Genomic DNA, 21,114 nt, shown 5'->3' with positions numbered 1-21,114 from the left:
AAGCACCATATCATGTTACACAAACTGCTAGAGCTCAGATTTGAAAACTTACTTTAGTGCACAGCAAACATTATTATCAATTAAATTAATTATTAATTAAATAAACAGAATTATTAAATCTAAAACTTCCAGTATAAATCTAAAAATTTAAATACTTCTCAATATAAAATAAGCATCTATTAATCAATAAATCTTGGTAAATGTATTCAATTTTGTAAAAATTTTCAAAATTTATTTCTACTCTTCCAGTTTAGAATCATCTAGTAACTGAATTGAATCAGTTCATTTTTCTGCCAGACATGTTTACAAGCATATAAACATTGTAAACAAAAGTTTAATTATGTTGGTCACCTTACAGATAATAAATATACATTTAACTACAGATAATTTGCAAATATTAAAAATAATATACAATAAATTTAAATCCCTTATTTTCAACAAAAAAAAAACAAGTATAATTAATGAACATGTACAGTTTGATATGATGGTTGGATTAAGACTATCCAAATTTTGATCTAAAAATAAATCTAAATTATACCAGGAGTAAGTAACAGTTTATTTACAACAGATTGTAGTAGCAGCAATGATTTTGTATCAGTGATTGAGATTATAAACACACCTCTATATTTAATTTTTTTCAACTGTTTTTAATCCAAAATGTCTCATTCACACATTCTGTTGAAGCAGAGTTCTCTGCAAAATCATTCATCATAGAGAAAAAGAGGATAGAATATTAATAAAAATAAGCAATAAGTGAAGGAGAGTTTATTTTTATAGATAAATATTTTATGCGTATATAATCATGATTTTTCTTCTATTTTATAGGTTAAAATTTTTACAAAATTGGATTGATAATGGTGTCCCTTCTGTATACTGGCTTTCTGGATTCTTTTTTACTCAGTCATTTCTTACTGGAGTGCTTCAGAATTTTGCTCGACGGGAGCATATACCTATAGATCAATTAGGATTTCAGTTTGAAGTTACAAAATTTGGCAACACGGTACCTGGGGAACCTGATTTCGGAGTATATTGCAAGGTCTGTAGTTCAAAGAATGAAAATTTGTTCTAGTAGGCACATCATACATAGACAATTTCATTATAAAACATTATTTCATTAAACTTTCAGTTTATCTTATCTATCTTAAAATGGATTATTTTAAGTGAGATCAGATTGTCAGCTATTATATCATCAGGTTTGGACTACAGAGGTAATTATTGAAGTATTGAAGCTTCTATGTTGGGACAAATGAAAACCTAATTGTCTCACATACAGCTTGCAAATATTTTATTTATAAGCATTATCTTATGAATATACAGAAAAAATTATTGTCAAATACCTCAAAGTAATCATATAGTATGGTACTATCTGCTACTTTATAAGATGAAATTCATCCTTTTATTAGAAAAAAACATCCTAAAAATAATTAAAAAAAAAAAATTATTTAATTACAATTTATTAGAATTTAATTAATATAATTTATATAGAATTTAATTTTATTAAAATTTAATTAAAAAAATGCATGCTTTGTCCTTTTATTAGAGAAAAACTGAAATAATAAAAATGTTGAAGTTTTAATATTTTACAAGATTGTTTAAAACAAACTTACGTCTTAGAATCACTATCCAAATTTGTTACATATGATAGCTGGACATAAGGCAAAGGCAGTATATAACATATAACTGAAGAATAGTTGCTGAATAAATTCAAAAGACTTTGTAGATATTGTATTTTCTGAGTAATTTAAACATACTATTATGCATTGATTTTTGTAATAATAATAGTTTACTATTTTATTAATTATAAAGTATCACCAGCCCCATTGTAATGGCCATTTCAAAGCTCTGACCTTACCAAACCTGCGAACTCAATGAAAATGCTAACAAATAAGAAATTGTATAAAGTTTGGAGGAGCCCTTCAAATTATAATTTCAAAAATTATTTACAATATGTCTTGGAAGACATGGAGTACATAGCATTCAGCACCATTGTACTGAATGCTCTGGATAAATAATTTAAGTACAATTATAGCGTCTCCACCAAATGTGAATTAACAAATGTGAAAAACTCAACTTTCCAGGAGACCTAAGGAACAGTTTCAATGTTAAATTTTAAATAGAAATGCATATTCATAAAAATGAAAAGGTTTAAACTAGCCTTCCTAAAAGAGATACACATTGGATAATTTACCATAAGATGCAGTACATTTAAATTAGTCGTAAACTGATGAATCTGCAAAATGCGATTTTTCACATTCATTAGTTTAGCATGGTGGTAACGATCGTATAAGCATCGAAAATGTATGCTATGTCCACAATGTATATTTTACTAGGATTATGGAAACTTCTCAGACATACTGGAAATAACTGAAGGCTTCCAAAATACCATAAGACTCATTCAATTTATTAAAGAGTTTTATAACAAACTTTACCAACAACTGTTCTATAAAAAAAATAAAAGTCCTATTGCAACATGGTAAGAAATTACACATCAAGAACCAGTTTTTATACATGTGATAAAAAGTGTATGTATTTTAATTTGTTCAAAGTATGACAAACTACTCATAATCAGCTATTTTGACTGTTCATAAATAATCCAGTTGAAACCAAGTCTCATCACCAAAATAAATGTCCAGCCCATCAATCACATCTTAACCAATATTGATCTGAATCAACCACAATATCATGCATGTATTTCATAGTCTAGTTATTTCAATTAATGAACAATATCAGGTTCTTTCTATGCATGAACAGTGCCAATGTAAGTAAGCATAAACAATTTAGACTTTTTTTGTAGCCCTGAAAACATTAGCTGTTGGCAATCTAAGCTAAAAGAATAATTTGAAAGATTTTGTTTCTTTTAAAAGAGAGAATTCTTTTTAAAGAGTTAGCAAATTAAACATTTTTTTATGTTTTCAAGAACTTCTGCACTTAACAGTGATGGTTGAGTTAAGAAGGGTTTAATTTTGTACACTCCTAGACTCAAAATGTTTGCATCAAACACAATATTGTTACATGGCAACTGCAGACGAGGTTAGTAACATTTAAAATACTTGTTAGTACGTAGATATGACTGCAGTTATTAGACTGATGCCTTGAAAAAAATTCTGTCTCCAGTTTAACGTACATTTTCCAGTGTAATTTAGCATTGAATTTTCATTTCATGCAGCAAAAAATGAAACAAGAAGAGTTGGATGTTTTGGTGAAGGTAAAAAATTTATTTAAAGCTTGATAAAAATTCTGCATGTGTGTGTGTGTGTGTGTGCCCTCCAACCCTTTTAATTATAATTTTTTAAATTGTATTCTTACCTTCTTCCTTCATGTTAATATTCATTATGATAGTATCAAAATTAAAAGTTAGTGATGTTCTGTGTGGAATTAATGTTTTCAAAAAATGGTGCATCATATAATACAGAATGTAATCAAAAAGAATGACCTGATATCAAACAGATAAATTTCATAATAAAAATGTTACAATTACAACACAAATTACAGAGTATTCAGAAATGTTGAAAATTTCACTTAAGTAATAATTCTATCTGCCCTCCATCTGCTGCATGAATAAATCAAGGCGACAGCTGAATTCTTCTAAAACACATGTATTCTAAAATACATTCTACCGTAGAAATTTATGCAGTTGTGATTCTGGTTTTCACTTCTTCAAAATCAGCAGGTAATGGTGACAAAAATTTGTTTCACATATTCCTACAAGAAGAAGTCCCAAGATGTAACATCTAGAGATCTTGAGAGGCAAGAGTGTAGTGCCAAGTCTTCGGCACTATCCAGCATTAAGGAAGTGTTTCTTTAAGAAACATGCCAGTGTTCAAGGCCACATTTTGCTGAAAATGAATTCTTCTGAGCCTTCATTTAGTTGTGGAAAAAGCCAGTCCTGCAAGATCTCAAGATAAGAATGCCTGTTTTTCCTTAAAAAAAAAAATACATTTTTGTAAAGGAAACTGCACAAAAGACATTAACTTTTGGTGAATCTTGCTCCTGTTGCACAACCTCATGTGGATTTTCAAGTCCCCAAATATAAACGTTGTGACGTAAAACTTAACCACTTACATGATGAGTTTGTGCAATTTGTAATTAATTAATAAGTTAGATTTATAGTAAGGATTGCAAGTTCTCAGCTAGCAAACTAGTAGAAATTTTTCTTGAATTCATTGTATATTTTCCTCTGAAATGCGTGATCACCCTGAACTCTTCCCCTTACATAAATACCCTGATTCTTCAAATTGTTTATACGAGGACAAGTGTTCTTAGTCGATACTGGATAGATACTGAAACACTGTCAAACACACACTATGAACCATTATTATGGACTCTATCTTGCTAAATTGTAGAATGCAAAACGCCTTCTGTTGCAAAGACACCATGATGTTTACAACTTTGGTTAGCATGCATTTGAGTGCTAGTATTGTTTTGGTGGCCAGTATCTGAAACTGTAGGACATGCAATTTCAAATAGTGCAATTTTCATTCACTGACCATGTGTGGTTATGTAGGTGTATAGTCAGGTCAGTCTTTTTGTTACATACTGTTTAGTGCTATTACTTTTGTTATGAATTGTGTAATTAATCCATTATAGTTAGTCTGTACTGACAATTTTAAATGATGGATTGCATAGTGTGTGCATTGTAATCATAACAGATTTGATTATTGTGATAAAAATTTATTCTGAAGAACCAAATTCCTGAATATCCATCTGAAAGGAAGCTCTAGTCACTAATTATTGAAGCAAATCAGATTGACATCCACATACACATGAACTTGTACTGCATCAGTAGAGATTTAAGTACATACAGCTGCTGACTTACTTCTATGTGTAATAGTTAATGTTAGACCAATGCATAATGTGCAAGTGGACATTCTTTACCATTAATTCTGTATACATATGTGAGATTTTTTTTATAATTTTTAATTTCATTTTTTTATATTTGTAATACTACTTTATGATCTCATTATTTTTTTTATTAAATGATGCTGTATATTGTGTGGGTTGTAACATATGTAGTATTTATCTTTTGTTTCTTGTCTTAAATATGTGAATGTGTTTTTCCAGTTTCATTGTTTAGTTAGACAGTGTATTTTATCTTCATCATTTATAGTACTCTGCATTTTAATAGAACCTTCATAAAGAAATGATAATGAATATGTGTAATATAAAATTAAAAAAGGTATTTTTTATCAAGGGAATGGTTTGATAAGTTACATATTACTATTTCTGAGGTGATAGCTTTTTGTATATTTTCAAGTGTTTTGTTAATTTTAATTATTACGATAAAGTAAAAAAAAATTAAGTTTATTTTTGGTTTTAGCATAAAATTAATGTTGTTTTATAGGTAAAAACTTTGCTTAGTATAAATATACTTCTTACAGCATCAACCTTTCTTAATCAAAAGATTTATTTCTCTTTAATATTGAGCATTATCAGGTTTTTATTAATTAGCATAATTCGATTTGAAATATTTGCAACAAAACTTTTGTATTATTGTAATATGGTTGGAAGAGGAAGAGGGAAGTATTTTGTCATTAAGGAACTGCATATTCTTTTTGATTCCATTACAGAATTACAAGATTTGAAAACCCTCACTAAACACATATCTTCATCCACAACAGGTGATATAATTTTTTTCTGCTAAGAACATTATCCGTATAAAGCAATTTGAATTCTATAAAAATAAAAAGAAATCATGTTAACTACAGTAATAATTTATTTTTAAACAGAATATACAAAATATACAAAAATTTTACAGAATTTACAAAAAAAAAAATTTTACAGAATATATAAAAATTTTCTTCCTCTATGAATCATGAGGCCTTGCCGTTGGTGAGGGAGCTTGAGTGCTCCGGGATACAGAGTAGCTGGACCAAAGGTGCAACCATATCGGAGAGGTATCTGTTGAGAGCCAGACTAAGGAATGATTCCTGAAAGAGGGCAGCAGCTCTTTCAGTAGTTGTTCGGGGTGTGAGTCACAATGACTTAAACGGCCATATCAACATCACTCAGTCCTCTGAGTACTGCGTAGCTGAAATCAATGGAAAACTACAGCTGCTTTTTTTCCAAGAAAATGTGGCTCTCTGCATTTTCACATAGCAATAATGGAGGCGCCTTCCTTGGTAAAATATTCCGGAGGTAAACTAGTCCCCCGTTCAGATCTCCAGGTGGGGACTACTAAGGAAGGGGTCACCAGAAAAAATAACATTCTACGAGTCGGAGCGTGGAATGTTAGAAGCTTAAAAAAGGTTGGTAGGCTAGAAAATTTAAAAAGGGAAATGGGTAGGGTAAATGTGGATATAGTAGGAATTAGTGAGGTTCGGTGGGAAGAGGAAGGCGACTTTTGGTCAGGTGATTTTAGAGTAATTAACTCAGCATCAAATAATGGGCAGGCAGGAGTAGGTTTCGTGATGAACAAGAAGATAGGGAGGAGAGTGGAATATTTCAAGACGCATAGCGATAGAATCATTGTAATAAGGATAAAATCAAAACCTAAACCGACAACGATTATTAACGTCTATATGCTTACAAGCGCCCATGATGATGATGATGAGGTAGAGTGTGTATAGGAAGAGATTGATGAAGCAATTAAACAAGTAAAAGGAGATGAAAATTTAATAATAGTTGGAGATTGGAATTCAAGCATTGGAAAATGCAAGGAAGGAAATATAGTGGGTGAATACGGGCTGGGCAAAAGAAATGAAAGACGGGGCCGACTTATAGAGTTTTGCACAAAGTATAATTTAGTAATTGCCAACACCCAATTTAAAAATCATAATAGAAGAATATACACTTGGAAAAAGCCAGGCGATACTGCAAGGTATCAGATAGATTATATCATGGTTAAGCAAAAATTTAAAAATCAACTCGTTGACTGCAAAACTTACCCTGGAGCAGACATTGATAGCGACCATAATTTGGTGATAATGAAATGTAGATTGGGGTTTAAAAACCTGAAGAAAAGGTGTCAGATGAATCGGTGGAATTTAGAGAAGCTTGAGGAAGAGGAGGTAAAGAAGATTTTTGAGAGAGGACATCGCAAGAGGTCTGAGTAAAAAAGATAAGGTAGAAAATGTAGAAGAAGAATGGGAGAATGTTAAAAAGGAAATTCTTAAATCAGCAGAAGTAAACTTAGGCGGAATAAAGAGAACTGGTAGAAAACCTTGGGTTTCAGATGATATATTGCAGCTGATGGATGAACGTAAAAAATATAAGAATGCTAGTGATGAAGAAAGTAAAAGGAACTATCGGCAATTAAGAAATGCTATAAACAAGAAGTGCAAACTGGCGAAAGAAGAGTGGATTAAAGAAAAATGTTCAGAAGTGGAAAGAGAAATGAACATTGGTAAAATAGACGGAGCATACAGGAAAGTTAAGGAAAATTTTGGGGTACATAAATTAAAATCTAATAATGTGTTAAACAAAGATGGTACACCAATATATAATACAAAAGGTAAAGTCGATAGATGGGTGGAATATATTGAATTGTTATACGGAGGAAATGAATTAGAAAATGGTGTTATAGAGGAAGAAGAGGAAGTTGAGGAGGATGAAATTGGAGAAACAATACTGGGATCTGAATTTAAGAGAGCATTAAAAGATTTAAATGGCAGAAAGGCTCCTGGAATAGACGGAATACCTGTAGAATTACTGCGCAGTGCAGGTGAGGAAGCGATTGATAGATTAAACAAACTGGTGTGTAATATTTATGAAAAAGGGGAATTTCCGTCAGACTTCAAAAAAAGTGTTATAGTCATGATACCAAAGAAAGCAGGGGCAGATAAATGTGAAGAATACAGAACAATTAGTTCTGTATTCATGCATCAAAAACTAGTCGTGCATCAAAAATCTTAACTAGAATTCTATACAGAAGAATTGAGAGAAGAGTTGAAGAAGTGTTAGGAGAAGACCAATTTGGTTTCAGAAAAAGTAACAAGGGAAGCATTTTAGGCCTCAGATTAATAGTAGAAGTAAGATTAAAGAAAAACAAATCAATATACTTTGCATTTATAGACCTAGAAAAGGCATTTGATAACGTAGACTGGAATAAAATGTTCAGCATTTTAAAAAAATTAGGGTTCAAATACAGAGATAGAAGAACGTTTGCTAACATTTACAGGAACCAGACAGCAACAGTGATAATTGAAGAACATAAGAAAGAAGCCATAATAAGAAAGGGAGAAGGATGTTGCCTATCTCTGTTACTTTTTAATCTTACATAGAACTAGCAATTAATGATGTTAAAGAACAATTTAGATCCGCAGTAACAGTACAAGGTGAAAAGATAAAGATGCTACGATTTGCTGATGTTATAGTAATTCTAGCCAAGAGTAAAAAGGATTTAGAAGAAACAATGAACGGCGTAGATGAAGTCCTACACAAGAACTACCGCGCAAAAATAAACAAGAACAAAACGGAAGAAATGAAATGTAGTAGAAATAATGAAGATGGACCACTAAATGTCAAAATAGGAAGAGAAAAGATTATGGAGGTAGAAGAATTTTGTTATTTGGGAAGTAGAATTACTAAAGATGGACGAAGCAGGAGCGATATAAAATGCTGACTAGCACAAGCGAAACGAGCCTTCAGTCAGAAATATAATTTGTTTACATCAAAAATTACTTTAAATGTCAAGAAAAGATTTTTGAAAGTATATGTTTGGAGTGTTGCTTTATATGGAAGTGTAACTTGGACAATCGGAGTATCTGAGAAGAAAAGATTAGAAGCTTTTGAAATGTGGTCCTATAGGAGAATGTTAAAAATCAGATGGGTGGATAAAGTGACAAATGAAGAGGTATTGCGGCAAATAGATGAAGAAAGCAGCATTTGGAAAAATATAGTTAAAAGAAGAGACAGACTTATAGGCCACATATTAAGGCATCCTGGAATAGTCGCTTTAATATTGGAAGGACAGGTAGAAGGGAAAAATTGTGTAGGCAGGCCACGTTTGGAATGTGTAAAACAAATTGTTAGGGGTGTAGGATGTAGAGGGTATACTGAAATGAAACGACTAGCACTAGATAGGGAATCTTGGAGAGCTGCATCAAACCAGTCAAATGACTGAACACAAAAAAAAAACAGAATACAAGTAAGTACAATGATTGAAATATTACTGTATCAAACTTTACAGAACATTAACAAACAGAAAACATATATGTATAATTATTGAAGTATACATATGTACAATGATTTAAAAGTTACAGTAACAAACTGTACAGAATATTAGAAAACATGAAAAATATAGCTGCTACAAGTTTTTGTATGTCAGTACAAAACAGAGTACTGATTTTGGTTGTATCACAGCAACTGAAAGGTGACTATTGGACTCTCTGTTCACTGCACATCTGGAAGGTAATTCCCTATACACAAATACCACATTTATCAGGGGTTTATGTTAATATGATCTTGTATAATGGTGCAAAACCATTGCCTTTCCTTAGCATATTATACATAGTGATTCATGTAGTGTTACCGGCATTTTCTGAGCTCATTCTACTAGCAAAAATTATGAAACAATTCATAAAAGTTGGATCCGGAAACACTCCATTAGCTAGTTATGGCTAATAAAAAATTTCATCCTAATTCCTGGGTAAAAATAGAAATAAAACCATACTGAAATTCTAGGAACCCAAATTAAAGGGTAAATTTTATGGTTTCTTACTGTTTTTGACCTGACAAATTGAATTCCAATTGGTTCCAGAACCATATATCTGGTAGTTTCCATATCTGTCATAAAACAAAATTATTTCTTGTCTAAAAACACATTATTCTATGTTTGGAATACAAAAACTATGTTAAATGACTAACAAGTGCATAAAATTTATTATCAAAACTTGTAGAGAATTTAAGTAACCATTATCGAGGCTGCTTCGTGGCAGTCTGGGTGTTAGTACAGACATTTTTTCCAGCGGTTCGGAACTTCCCAGTCGATGGAGTGGAGGATACTTCATAACAAGCTGTATTCTTACCATAATCAACGAGTACTAAATCTTCCAAGAGATCCTACTCTTCGTTTACAATATTGTAACTGGTTGAATATGAACTGTGGATTGTAAATATTCATTTTATTTAATGACGAGGCTCAATTTACTCGAGACGGCATCAGTATTAACCTTCATAACGAATACATTTAGGCAGAACAGAAATCAATCCACACACGATAGTAGAACATATCTCCCAACCGATTTAGCATCAATATGTGATGTGTTCTAGTTTACTATCAGCTAATTGGATCATTCATTTTCCCAGGACATCTAAATTCCGACATTTACTTCTTGAATCCCTTTAATAACAATTGCCGCTGTTATTAGAAGATGTTCCATTAACATCAAGATACCCAGTATACTTTCAGCTCGGCATACTTAATGAGCAATTTCCAGAACGATGGATTGCCTGCGGTGGGCCACACCCCTGGCCACCAAGATCACCTAATCTAACACTTAGATTTTTGCGTGTGTGGTTGGATGAAAAGAATTTTATACAAGAGAGAACTTCGCGTGAAGAGTTGTTAGCTCGTATTACAAAGCCGCTGCACAAATTAAGGAAAGCCGTGCAAAATTGCGGAGACCCACGCTAGCCGTCTGAAAGCGTTCAACCAAATGTATTGAATGGAAGGACACATTTTTGAAAATTTACTGTAAACTTTATTAAATGTATCAATTAATTTTTTTTTAAATGACTGATAGTTATTTAACAAATTTTTGTATTACAAACTTAAAATAACGTGTTTTTAGACAAGTCTTTTCTGTTTTACGTCGTGTATTATGAAAACTACTGGAGATATGGTTCTGGAACCTGCTTTAGTCAATTTGTCATGTCAAAAACTATAATAAGCCATAAAGTTTACCCCTTAATTTGGGTTCCTAGAATTTCAGTATGGTTTTATTTCAATCTTTGCTCAGAAATCAGGGCGAAATTTTTCGTTAAGTGTAACTCGCCAACGAAACGTTTCCGGACCCATGATTATATGAACTTGTTTCATAACTCTCAGGCGGGTTCTTTTTGGATAAGGAATTTGTAATCCTGATCATTTTTTGCTGGGGTCTCAGTTTTATGTTATTCTATACCTTGGCTGTTAATTGCATGCCTTTCTGATTGCGTAGTTGTGCTGCTTATCACTGTGTATTTCCTTGAACAAAGAATATCACCTTCGCTCAGACGGGTAGAACTGTATCTACGAGGCCAGGTCTCGCAGAAGGATATTACTTTTATGCATTTTCTAGTTACTGTCATATTTTATACCTGTTTCTTTTTTATTCTTTACTTTTTCTGTATGATTTTCTTTTCCTTTTAGATCATAATAAATCAGTTTAGAAAAATTCCTAATGTATCTGATAAAATGAAAACAATTTTCAAAATGGCGGTTTCTTTAGATAATTGTGACGATGACTATCAGTTTGATGATTCTTATATTCTCGAAGAAGACCACATATCCGATTCTGATTCGGAAAGAGACATTGATGATATACCTATAGAAAATTTTATAAATGTTGATGCCCCGGTTCAATCTTAAAATGCCCCAGCAAACGGAGACGATCCTGAACCATTCCAAGCATTAGAGGTCCTCACTGAAAACATTCCTGAACCCGGATGTAGTGTTGAAAATTCACCACAAACAGATCAAATTTACTACGGTAAAAGGAATTTATCTGGTACTCTGAATCACCCATTTAAGCCCGTAAGAAAAACGTAATAAAAATAAAATTGTCAACATGTTTAGGTTCAGCTACGCAGCTAAGAAAAAATCCGGATCCAGTCGAATTTTGGCGTCTGCTTTTTACTGATTATGATATAAAGGATTGTAACAAACAGAAACAAAAAACTTGAATTATTTAGTGGAAAAATGAAAATTTATTTAGTTACAAAAAGACATATAAAGATGAGATCGAGGCTCTTTTTGGTCTCCTAATTCTCTGTTGTGTTTTCAAATCAACCCTGAATGTTTGTTTTCTGTTTTTTCCACCGATGCAACTGGACGCCTTATTTTTTAAGGAATGAAGATGAGAGTTTAGAAAACAAATAATTTTTAATAAAATTTTATTATAATATTTAGTTTATGAAAATACTGAATATTTTAGATCGATGTAGACAATAAGTACGTGAGATAAAATAATATTTTCCATTTATTTTAGTTTCCTAATTTTAAATTAGAATTGACATTGTAAATAATCCAATTCTTTAACATTCATTGGAAATAACTATGAGAAAAATTTTGTGATTTGTTGTTTACTTAAAAGATAATAAAACCTATTTGTAGAATAAGAGTTATAATAAAACAAAAACAATGAAAAGATTTAACGCAATAAAAAAATCGGTCAAATTTCGTATCAGTTTGTAAGACGGATAATAATGTTAACGGGTCGCGATTGGGTAATACTAGTTGAGGGATAATTTTCGCTAGTAGAAAGCGTCGGAAACACTATGTTTGTTATCACTCTGTATATAAGGAAATTGGTAATGCAATAAAGATTAACTTGTTATTTATAAAACATGATAATTAATTATCATGAATTACATGCTAAAATAAATAATGCCATTTATGTAATGATGTTCTATATAAAATAAATTTAGGGGGGAACGATTTTAATTAAGGATATTTTCTACTTCATAATCCGTTTGTCTTCATGTTTTTAAATTAATAACTCCGTTTTTTTAAATTAACATTTTTCCTTTCATGCAGCAAAAATCAAAGGAAGAAGAATTTGGTGTATTTGTTGAGGTAAGGTAGCAATGAATTAATATTGTTCTGTTATGTTTTGTTATACTAATAAGTACAACAAATATTGCATGGAGCTATTATTTTTTTATAAACTGCCATTTGGTATACTATATTTTTTTTAGTCATAGTTACATGAAATCTCTTTTTGCAATTTATTTTATAAATAGATATTAATTTTTTTTTTTTTTTAGCTTTGATTATTATTTTTATTGTTTTACTCATTTTTTATATCCATTGTTGATGCTTCTTTACAGATTCAATTCCTTGTATATGGTTGGTATTAACCAATTTGATTGTCACTGTAAAATATCTGACATAAGACATTGAGAGTATGTGTTGTAAATTAAATATTTAGTCAACAGTACCTGCTGCTAATGATGAGATCTACTAAACAATTAAATAGTATAATCGCTTCCCTTCATAGCTGTTATAACATCAAGTGAATAATGTGAATTTAAAAAATATCATATGATAAACATAAGTGAAGTAATATTTTACTGATGTTTTATTGAATCATTGATTATCCAATAAATTCTACTAATTAAGATCTTAAAAACAGGTGGTTAATATCATCACTTCATTGATCTTAATTTGCTGCAGAATGTTTTCTTATTTTACAATCGTATTCTGCCACCATGATAATCTGTTATCTAATGGTTATTAGTATCACTACCAATCAGCTGTTTTCTAAAATGTTCAAATTAATTTCTGATACATCTGCAGTATATTTAATTATTTTTATTATTGAATTTGGGTACCCATCTAACTCTAAAGTATTTAAGACTCAAATTCAATGTAACTGATTCAGATCCAGTAAGAAGATGGATCACACCAAATACTGACAAGCCGAACAAAATTAAGTTTTAATATTTTTTAAATTACTCTGCCTGCATAATATCCCAAAACTTTTGTTTTTAGAAAGAAAAAAATGTATAGTTGTATATCAGTAGTTTTATTGTACTGATTAATCATTAATTTCAGTCACTTATATTTATATTTTATAGCTTCAGTCACTTATTTTAACATTTATGCTTTTAACAAAAATCAAGATTTATCAATATATTAATTTTTATTAAAAGTATAAACCATTGTTGATTTTTTTTACCAAAACTACCAATATTACTTCATAAATAATTTTTGCCTCTCCATTTTGATCTACTCATTTAAAGATTTTACAACTTAAACCAGTGTAATGCTCCACTTTTAATTGTAAAATGACAAAAGACATCAAATCAAATAGACAAATAGATCATCAAATCATTGATGATTTTTAATTTAAAATTCATCAAATCATTGATGATTTTTAATTTAAAATTTTAACTTATTTTTAACATGAGTTCTCAAAAATTATGCAACTGCCCCATATTTTTGCTAAATCCAATTACTTGAACTGACTGTTAAGGAATTTAGGCACATTTAACTACCCGTAAGTTTTCTTTTGATAAATTGTGTTTTTTTGTGTTTAAGATTCCTTTGTTGCCTACACTCTATTTTTCTGATTTTAAATTGATTGGGTTTTATTAGTCTTTAATTATGCTGTAAATGCTAATTATTTCTTTGCAGTATTTTTATATAATTTTGTTAATAATGTTATTTTGATTTCTTTTAATCATTTATACCTTAATTTTTTCATAAATCTGTAATTATATTTGCATATAAATTTGTGTTCGCAAAAGCATATATTAATTTTTCTAATTGCTAGATCATAAAGATAGTTGGTAGTTTCTAAACAGAAAAATACTATTATTAATTGTGAGAAATAACCATCTTTAAGTTGTTTGCTGTTCTGAAAAGGTGCAGGTTCTATTTTTAACACTATTGTTTTATTTTGGCTATATGCTGGCTATTCACAAAATTTCATTTTGAAACTTGATGTAAACTTTACATTTACCTATAGCAGGAATTTGTATCTTGTACTTTTCAAGTTTCATTTATTCTATCTTAATTGTTTTCTATGTAAAAAAAAATAAAAAAGCATTGAAACCAATCCTGTTTTGATTTTTAATTTATTCATTGATTTGAGGGTAAAAAAATTTCTTTCAGAGATCCAAAGATGAATATCAGATAGATGGTGATAAATCAAATTTAGATGTGGAAGAACTTCTAAACTGATTTTCATTGGTGTTTGCATTTTAGATTTTAGAAACTTGTGTATGGAAAAATGTTTTCATACAACAGAATTGCAGCTTATTATCATAAAACATAACAGCTAGTACATATTTTATTGAATCTGATATTATTTTCACTGATGATTTGGGTATTTCAGTTTTAAAAGTTGCCTCTTTGATACAAATTAAAAATCATTTCCTCTAGTTCCACGTGTGTGGTGGCTCAAGAAAATTCATTATTCACTGCTTAAATTAAGAACATATATTATTTGTAATACAAAGTCATTACTGATCTTGACCACAGTATTAAAAAATTTTAATTTATTTACAGAATAAATTTTATAAACTTGTAGACTAGAGATTCATTATTTCATCATCAATAACAGTTTGCTACTTCAAACTATGTTACTCCATTATTACATCAGTGTTACTGTAATCTTGGAGCAGTTATCTCAGCTAATTTTCTAATTGGCGTTTTTACCTTCTTCACAGGAAGGGCCAGTTTTTAAGTATTCTATTTCATTGTAAATATTTCATAGGCTCATATTATGTTAGCAATTGTTAGCATACGTCTGGTGGTGATAAAACATTTTAATAAAATTCCAACATACTACATTTGTTCTGTAATAATTTAGAAATGAAATTTCATTAATCTATTTTTCAAGCAGCCAGTTTCTGTGTTAATTATTATATGGATCATTATATAGATTATTGGTCATACTTTTTTTTAACAAATTATTTCTACAAGTTCCTCCATTAATTCAAACTAATTTCTTTTTATCTAAATTAGTGTCAAATAAATATAAATTAGCATTGAACTATTTGTAAAATATTATAAGTAATAACTATTGATATATTATCTTAACCTCCCAAAATATTAAACAAATTTATGAATGTAAATGAAGAAATATAATAGATATTGCATTTGTTTTCAGGGATTGTTTCTAGAAGGTGCACGATGGGACAATGAGCTACACATGTTGAATGAGTCTTACCCAAAAATTCTTTTTGATGTTATACCAGTAATTTGGTTTAAACCAGGAAGAAAGGTAAGTCATAATAGCTATTTTAATATAACTATAGAAATTAAGAAAATCATCTAATCATTCTATTTTGTTTGTTACCTGATGTCAGCATATCCTGATATTCTTCCCTGTTGCATTATTTTGTTACTAGTTGCTTTACCATTTTGTTTATTCCTTCTTTCTTTAAAATCATGATTTAATGTATCAGAAGTTTTAAGCTGTATGTCTTAAGTTTATGTTATTTAAAAATGACCAGAATTTCCTTCACGATTGCTTCTTTGGAACATATATAGAAATCTCAGTGCCTCTTCAACAACTTATCATAGAGGGCTCTATGATAAGGGCTTAAATCTTATCCTAAACTTACAACTACCTGAGCTATTTATTATTTGGGAAAGAAAGGAGTTCTTTAATAGAGTAAAAACATGTCAGTTAAAAACTTTTTTTACCTTCTTATAAAAAGAGTTTCTCTTACAAGCACCAGTGTCAAAGGATAATTCCCCTATGATAAGACATTTGAATAAAAAGTTTAAATCCGTGATTCTTATAGTGAGTGCATCTCCCCCCCCCCTGAAGACAGTAGGAAACTGGGAGTGGATATTGTCTATCAAGAAAATTTCAAATATATAACAAAGGAACATCCTAGCCCCCGTACGGGAAGACACCTGCCTTGTGTCGATGCCAGTTGTCACACCACACCCCCCTATTCATAGCCCTGATGGTATTTAATGGAGCATGACAAATGAACATCTCAGTTCCCCCCGCCCATCCACAAGGGAGAAGAAAACCTGCCCTGTGACATTGCCCAATTACAAAGCAACACCATTCAGTTATACCGGTTTCGTTGACAAAGGAACATCACACCTGCCTTGTGATGATTCCGGTTGCCACATCACCCCCCCTCCCGTTTCTAGCCCTGATGGACTTTAACAGGAGTGGTCTGTTGCCACTCTAACTTTTTACATCTCACAGTAACAAGGCAAGCCTCGTTAGTGTCAAAGAAACATCACAAATCCCTCCTCCACCAACCAAGGGGGAGAAGAACACTCGCATCATGCCATGTCTGGTTGCCACACCACCCCCTTCATTCCTAGCCATGAGTGGCTTAATCGGAGGACATCTTCTTGCCCACAAACTATCACATTCCACCTAACCTCAACTACAAACTTAGTTCATATCCCAGACTTAGGTTAATTTATGAACTCCGGTCTGGTCCACAAGGGAGAAGTGGGCAAACCTCCTACTCCCACTCGGCTCCATCACAGAATCCCGTGTGACATCTACTTGCCTTCTACCATCGTAGATACCGCAACACCTCACGGCTGCATGGGATCCCTGCCCTCGACAGTGCAGTTGCCATCCCACCGACGGTGATGTTTGCTCATTCAAAACGGCGCTACACCCCACGGCTGCACGGTAACCCAAACACTCGCCAATGCAGTCGCCGTTCCGCCAACAGCCAATATTCAATAATCACCACAAATTCAATCTAACCGTGATTCGATGCCAACACGCCTATCTCCAGCCAAACAACTGCCCAGGTGATCCCTAGCCACTCGGGGTGCTACACTACTACACCCCTTCAGCTGTCCTGCTCCGGGCGAGGAAATGGAGGAAGCCAGCCACAATAGTCCATTCTCTGCGAGTCTTCCAGTTGACACGCAGGTCAAAGAAAGAGTCCACTCTCTCGAAGTTCCCTAACAACTCTGGTACGTTCAGCCTCGTTCCAGGGACAAACATAAAGGACATTGTCCACAGTGTCATCGACCCTTAGTTCGGGCACAAGCCGGAGTCAACTAAACCAAACTATTCCTAAAGGCACCATGTCCCGAAAGGAATTGAGTTGTATACTGATTGGGGGAAACCCAACGAATTGCTCGCAGCTCCCTAACATTTGGAAAGATACCATGCGTGTATCGACCAGTAGAAGAATCGTTCCACCTAGCTTGCCAAGAGTCAACACCTTGGTCTCCAATTTCCCGCATATGCCCAGAGGTAAGGAGGCTTTCCTCCTTAGAAATGCTACTGCTTGCTACGTTCCGTAGCTAGAATGTCAATGAAAGGAACATCCCAACCCCGTAGGGGAAGACATCTGCCTCGCAACACTTTCGGTCGCCACCCCCCCCCGTTCATGGCCCTGATGGGCTTTAACGGAGGGGAGGGGGGTAAAAATCACCGATGTAAATGTCTCTGTATACATTACAGCGGTGATTTTTAAACTCGGCTATTTTCATAGAAAGTAAGTTTTTAAAAATATTTTTTAACCATTTATATTGTATTATTGATGAAAATTTTTTAATAAAGACGTATGTACTGTGTAGAGGAATTTTTTCAGTAATCTTAAGATATGATTGTTAGGGCAACTAAAGGAATCATCTATGTTAGAACTTCTGTGATGTGGCTGGAATGTTGTAACAAATATATAAATAAATTTTTATTCTGATAAGAACATAAAAACACATTATTTGTAAAATATATTTTATCTATTTAAAGAAAAAATTAAATGTGTTTAAAATATTAATTATTTAAATACAGAGTGCCAAATTATAAAACTAAAATACAAAAATAATAAATTACAAAACAGATACAAAATGGCACTTTAAGTGTAATAAGGCCCTTTCTTGTAAACCAAAGTATTATGTTGAGGTATGCAAAAACAGTTTCATTGTCTGACTTAGTAAAGGTGGATATTGTTAGTTTTTTAAGAATAAGCACCATTTTGTTGCAAAGATAAACATTCAGAAATAATAATATAACAAGTTAAAATTTAATTTTCTAAATACAGAGTGCCCTGTTAAGAAACAGAAATTATCAAGACATGTTCTGTTCTATTGGTGAAAATAATTAAAAACTTTCATATAAATATAGGTCTGAAAACGCTTTGTTTTCGAGTTATGGCTAGTGAAAGATTTCACCCACATTTCAGCTCTTCTATTAAAAAGAAGCCCTATTGTAATATGTAATTTGTGCTTTGAAATAGGATAAAACAGGCCCCAGAATTGTAACTAATAGTTTTTAAGATATCTGATGTAAAACACGAGATATCTGTATTTTTAAAAATAAGTTTTTGTTTATAGTTGAAAGAAAAATACGTTCTAAATTAACATTCCCAAAAATTTTAGATATTGCAAACAATGAATAAAAGTGTAAAGAAGTCCAAAGGTTAAATAAAATAATAGAGTTGAAAGTTAGTACAGAACAAAAAGAAATGGAGAATAGTATCAACCCTGTCAAATGAAGATGACAAGAAAAAAAACATAATATGGTTTTAATTCTAGCACATTATTGCGCAGTACTTGCTCTTCAAAGTGCTAATCACTTTTTCAAGAATCTCATTCAATAACTGTGATTAGAAAACTGACATTTTTAAAAGTAATTCTGTACTCGCTTACTGATGAATTTAATGCTTTATAAGATGTATATTAAATAAGATTTATGGTTTCCTTACATTTTTCCTTAAAGAACTTTATTCTCTTAGTTGATTATCAGCCAATTTTTATTCTCATTGTTTTGTAAAAATAAGTAGTGTTTTACAGGCTAATTTTCAAGTTTCTCCAATTTATCAATGTCCATTGTATAAGACCAGTGCACGACGTGGAGTTCTTTCTACTACAGGACATTCGACAAACTTTGTTATGTATTTGGAGTTACCGTCTGACAAAAAACAAACTCACTGGATTAACCGTGGTGTTGCTGGACTATGTCAGTTGGATGATTAGTGTGAATTGTGCAATTTTTGAGACTTCAAAATTAAAGTATTTATGTTGTAATTTTATTATATTACTTTTTTAAGCTTCCAATCATTTTATTTTATGAATGTATGAATTTTTTATGCCATAAATAATAAACATTTTTTTGTTAAATATGTATTTTATTTAGTACCCTTTTTGGTATCACTACTTCAGTGTTATACTACAGGTTTTTTGTTATACTACAGGGTTATACTATATATATAGTCAGTATGTTATACTAAATGTTTTTTTTATACTACACTTAATTTAAAATATGTTCAAGTACGTTAACATCATATACTGATATTATACAGCTGATTTGTTTAAGTTCAGGAAAGTTTTTATTAAGAACAATTGTTTGTCATTTGTTCCATTGAATTCTTTTTATTTCTACAGCCTTTAATAAGTGATTGCCGAACAAGATAAAGGGAAAAGTGGACTTGGTACTCCTCAGACTGTCAGTGTTTGGTGATAACCTTAAATTTATAAGAATTTTAGGGTATTATTTTATGTTTACTAACTACCATGGTTTGTATTTTTAACCTTCACTTAATTTTTTATACAAGTAGTACTGGAGAAAATGAATGTGATGAAATATGGAGTGGTAATCTGAAAACGTTTTTGATATTTTGAAAAAAATATCAACACTATTATATCAAGAAATTACTTATAGTTATGCTGGTCAGTAAGATTTACAAGTTGGTTTAATGGATATGATCTTGAATCCTTTACAAGATCCCTTATGGTTTAATAAGAAAACTGCCCAATAGAATGGACAGATATGTAAATTATAAACATACACACAATTTCTTAATTGAGTACTGCAGACACGTTTCAAATAACCAAATTAAGTCGTGGATTATAACTAAATTTGATTTTCTAGATGATACTTTCCCGATTATCAAGTTGCCTCAGATCTTAAAAAAAGGACAACTGCCTTGGATCTTATTTCAGCTTCAAATAATTTTTAAATCTTAAAAAAGTCATTTAAAAAATTATCCCTATGTTTTGCCATGCAAAATTATCCCTATGTTGACGTTTGCCATGCTCTTATTGTAATTTACCAGAAAAAATCAAAAAAGTTATTAAACTTAATGTAACTTAGTTTTAATGTTATCCTTTACCTTTGTCAAATGTTATCTGTGATAAATTCTGTTTAAATCAAATCTAAAGACTAAAAATAACTAACTGAGAGAGATCTTTAAAATTCTCCCTTAAATTATGGCCTATTTAGTTTAAAAATGGTTTACTGTTTTCAGTAAAGAATTTTTTAATATTTATTAGTTATCTAATTAATAAATAAATATCAAGGAACACATTCAAACACAGATTGATATCAAACATTACAAAAAATGCTTGAAGATTTGAAAGCAGAATTAAAACAGTGAATGAAATATAATTATAAACAAATGTGAAAAGATTTTTGATTTTTGTTTGTTGATATTTTCTAAACAGATCATTCAATATAATAGTTAATTTATATTCATAAATTAACAGTCAGCAGATTAATGTATTTTTCTCATTGTAGACCTTAA

General features: G+C 31.2%; 1 protein-coding gene across 1 annotated transcript in view; it reads left to right on the top strand.

Annotated features, from left to right (window-relative positions):
* Nucleotides 1–19,640, top strand: part of Dnah3 (dynein heavy chain 3, axonemal) — a 257,006-nt gene extending 237,366 nt beyond the window's left edge. Inside the window, exons 51-53 of the mRNA XM_075354669.1 lie at nucleotides 826–1,036; nucleotides 15,759–15,872; nucleotides 19,385–19,640. Coding sequence (XP_075210784.1) covers nucleotides 826–1,036; nucleotides 15,759–15,872; nucleotides 19,385–19,567 — 508 coding nt within the window. The 3' untranslated portion in view covers nucleotides 19,568–19,640. The remainder of the gene's footprint in view (nucleotides 1–825; nucleotides 1,037–15,758; nucleotides 15,873–19,384) is intronic.
* The last annotated feature ends 1,474 nt before the right edge of the window (nucleotides 19,641–21,114 follow it).

Source organism: Lycorma delicatula, chromosome 1 (genome assembly GCF_047948215.1).
Source record: "Lycorma delicatula isolate Av1 chromosome 1, ASM4794821v1, whole genome shotgun sequence".
Classification (NCBI taxonomy): Eukaryota; Metazoa; Arthropoda; class Insecta; order Hemiptera; family Fulgoridae; genus Lycorma; species Lycorma delicatula.
Note: the sequence above shows the minus strand (reverse complement) of the source record. Positions and strands in the feature narration are given on the sequence as shown.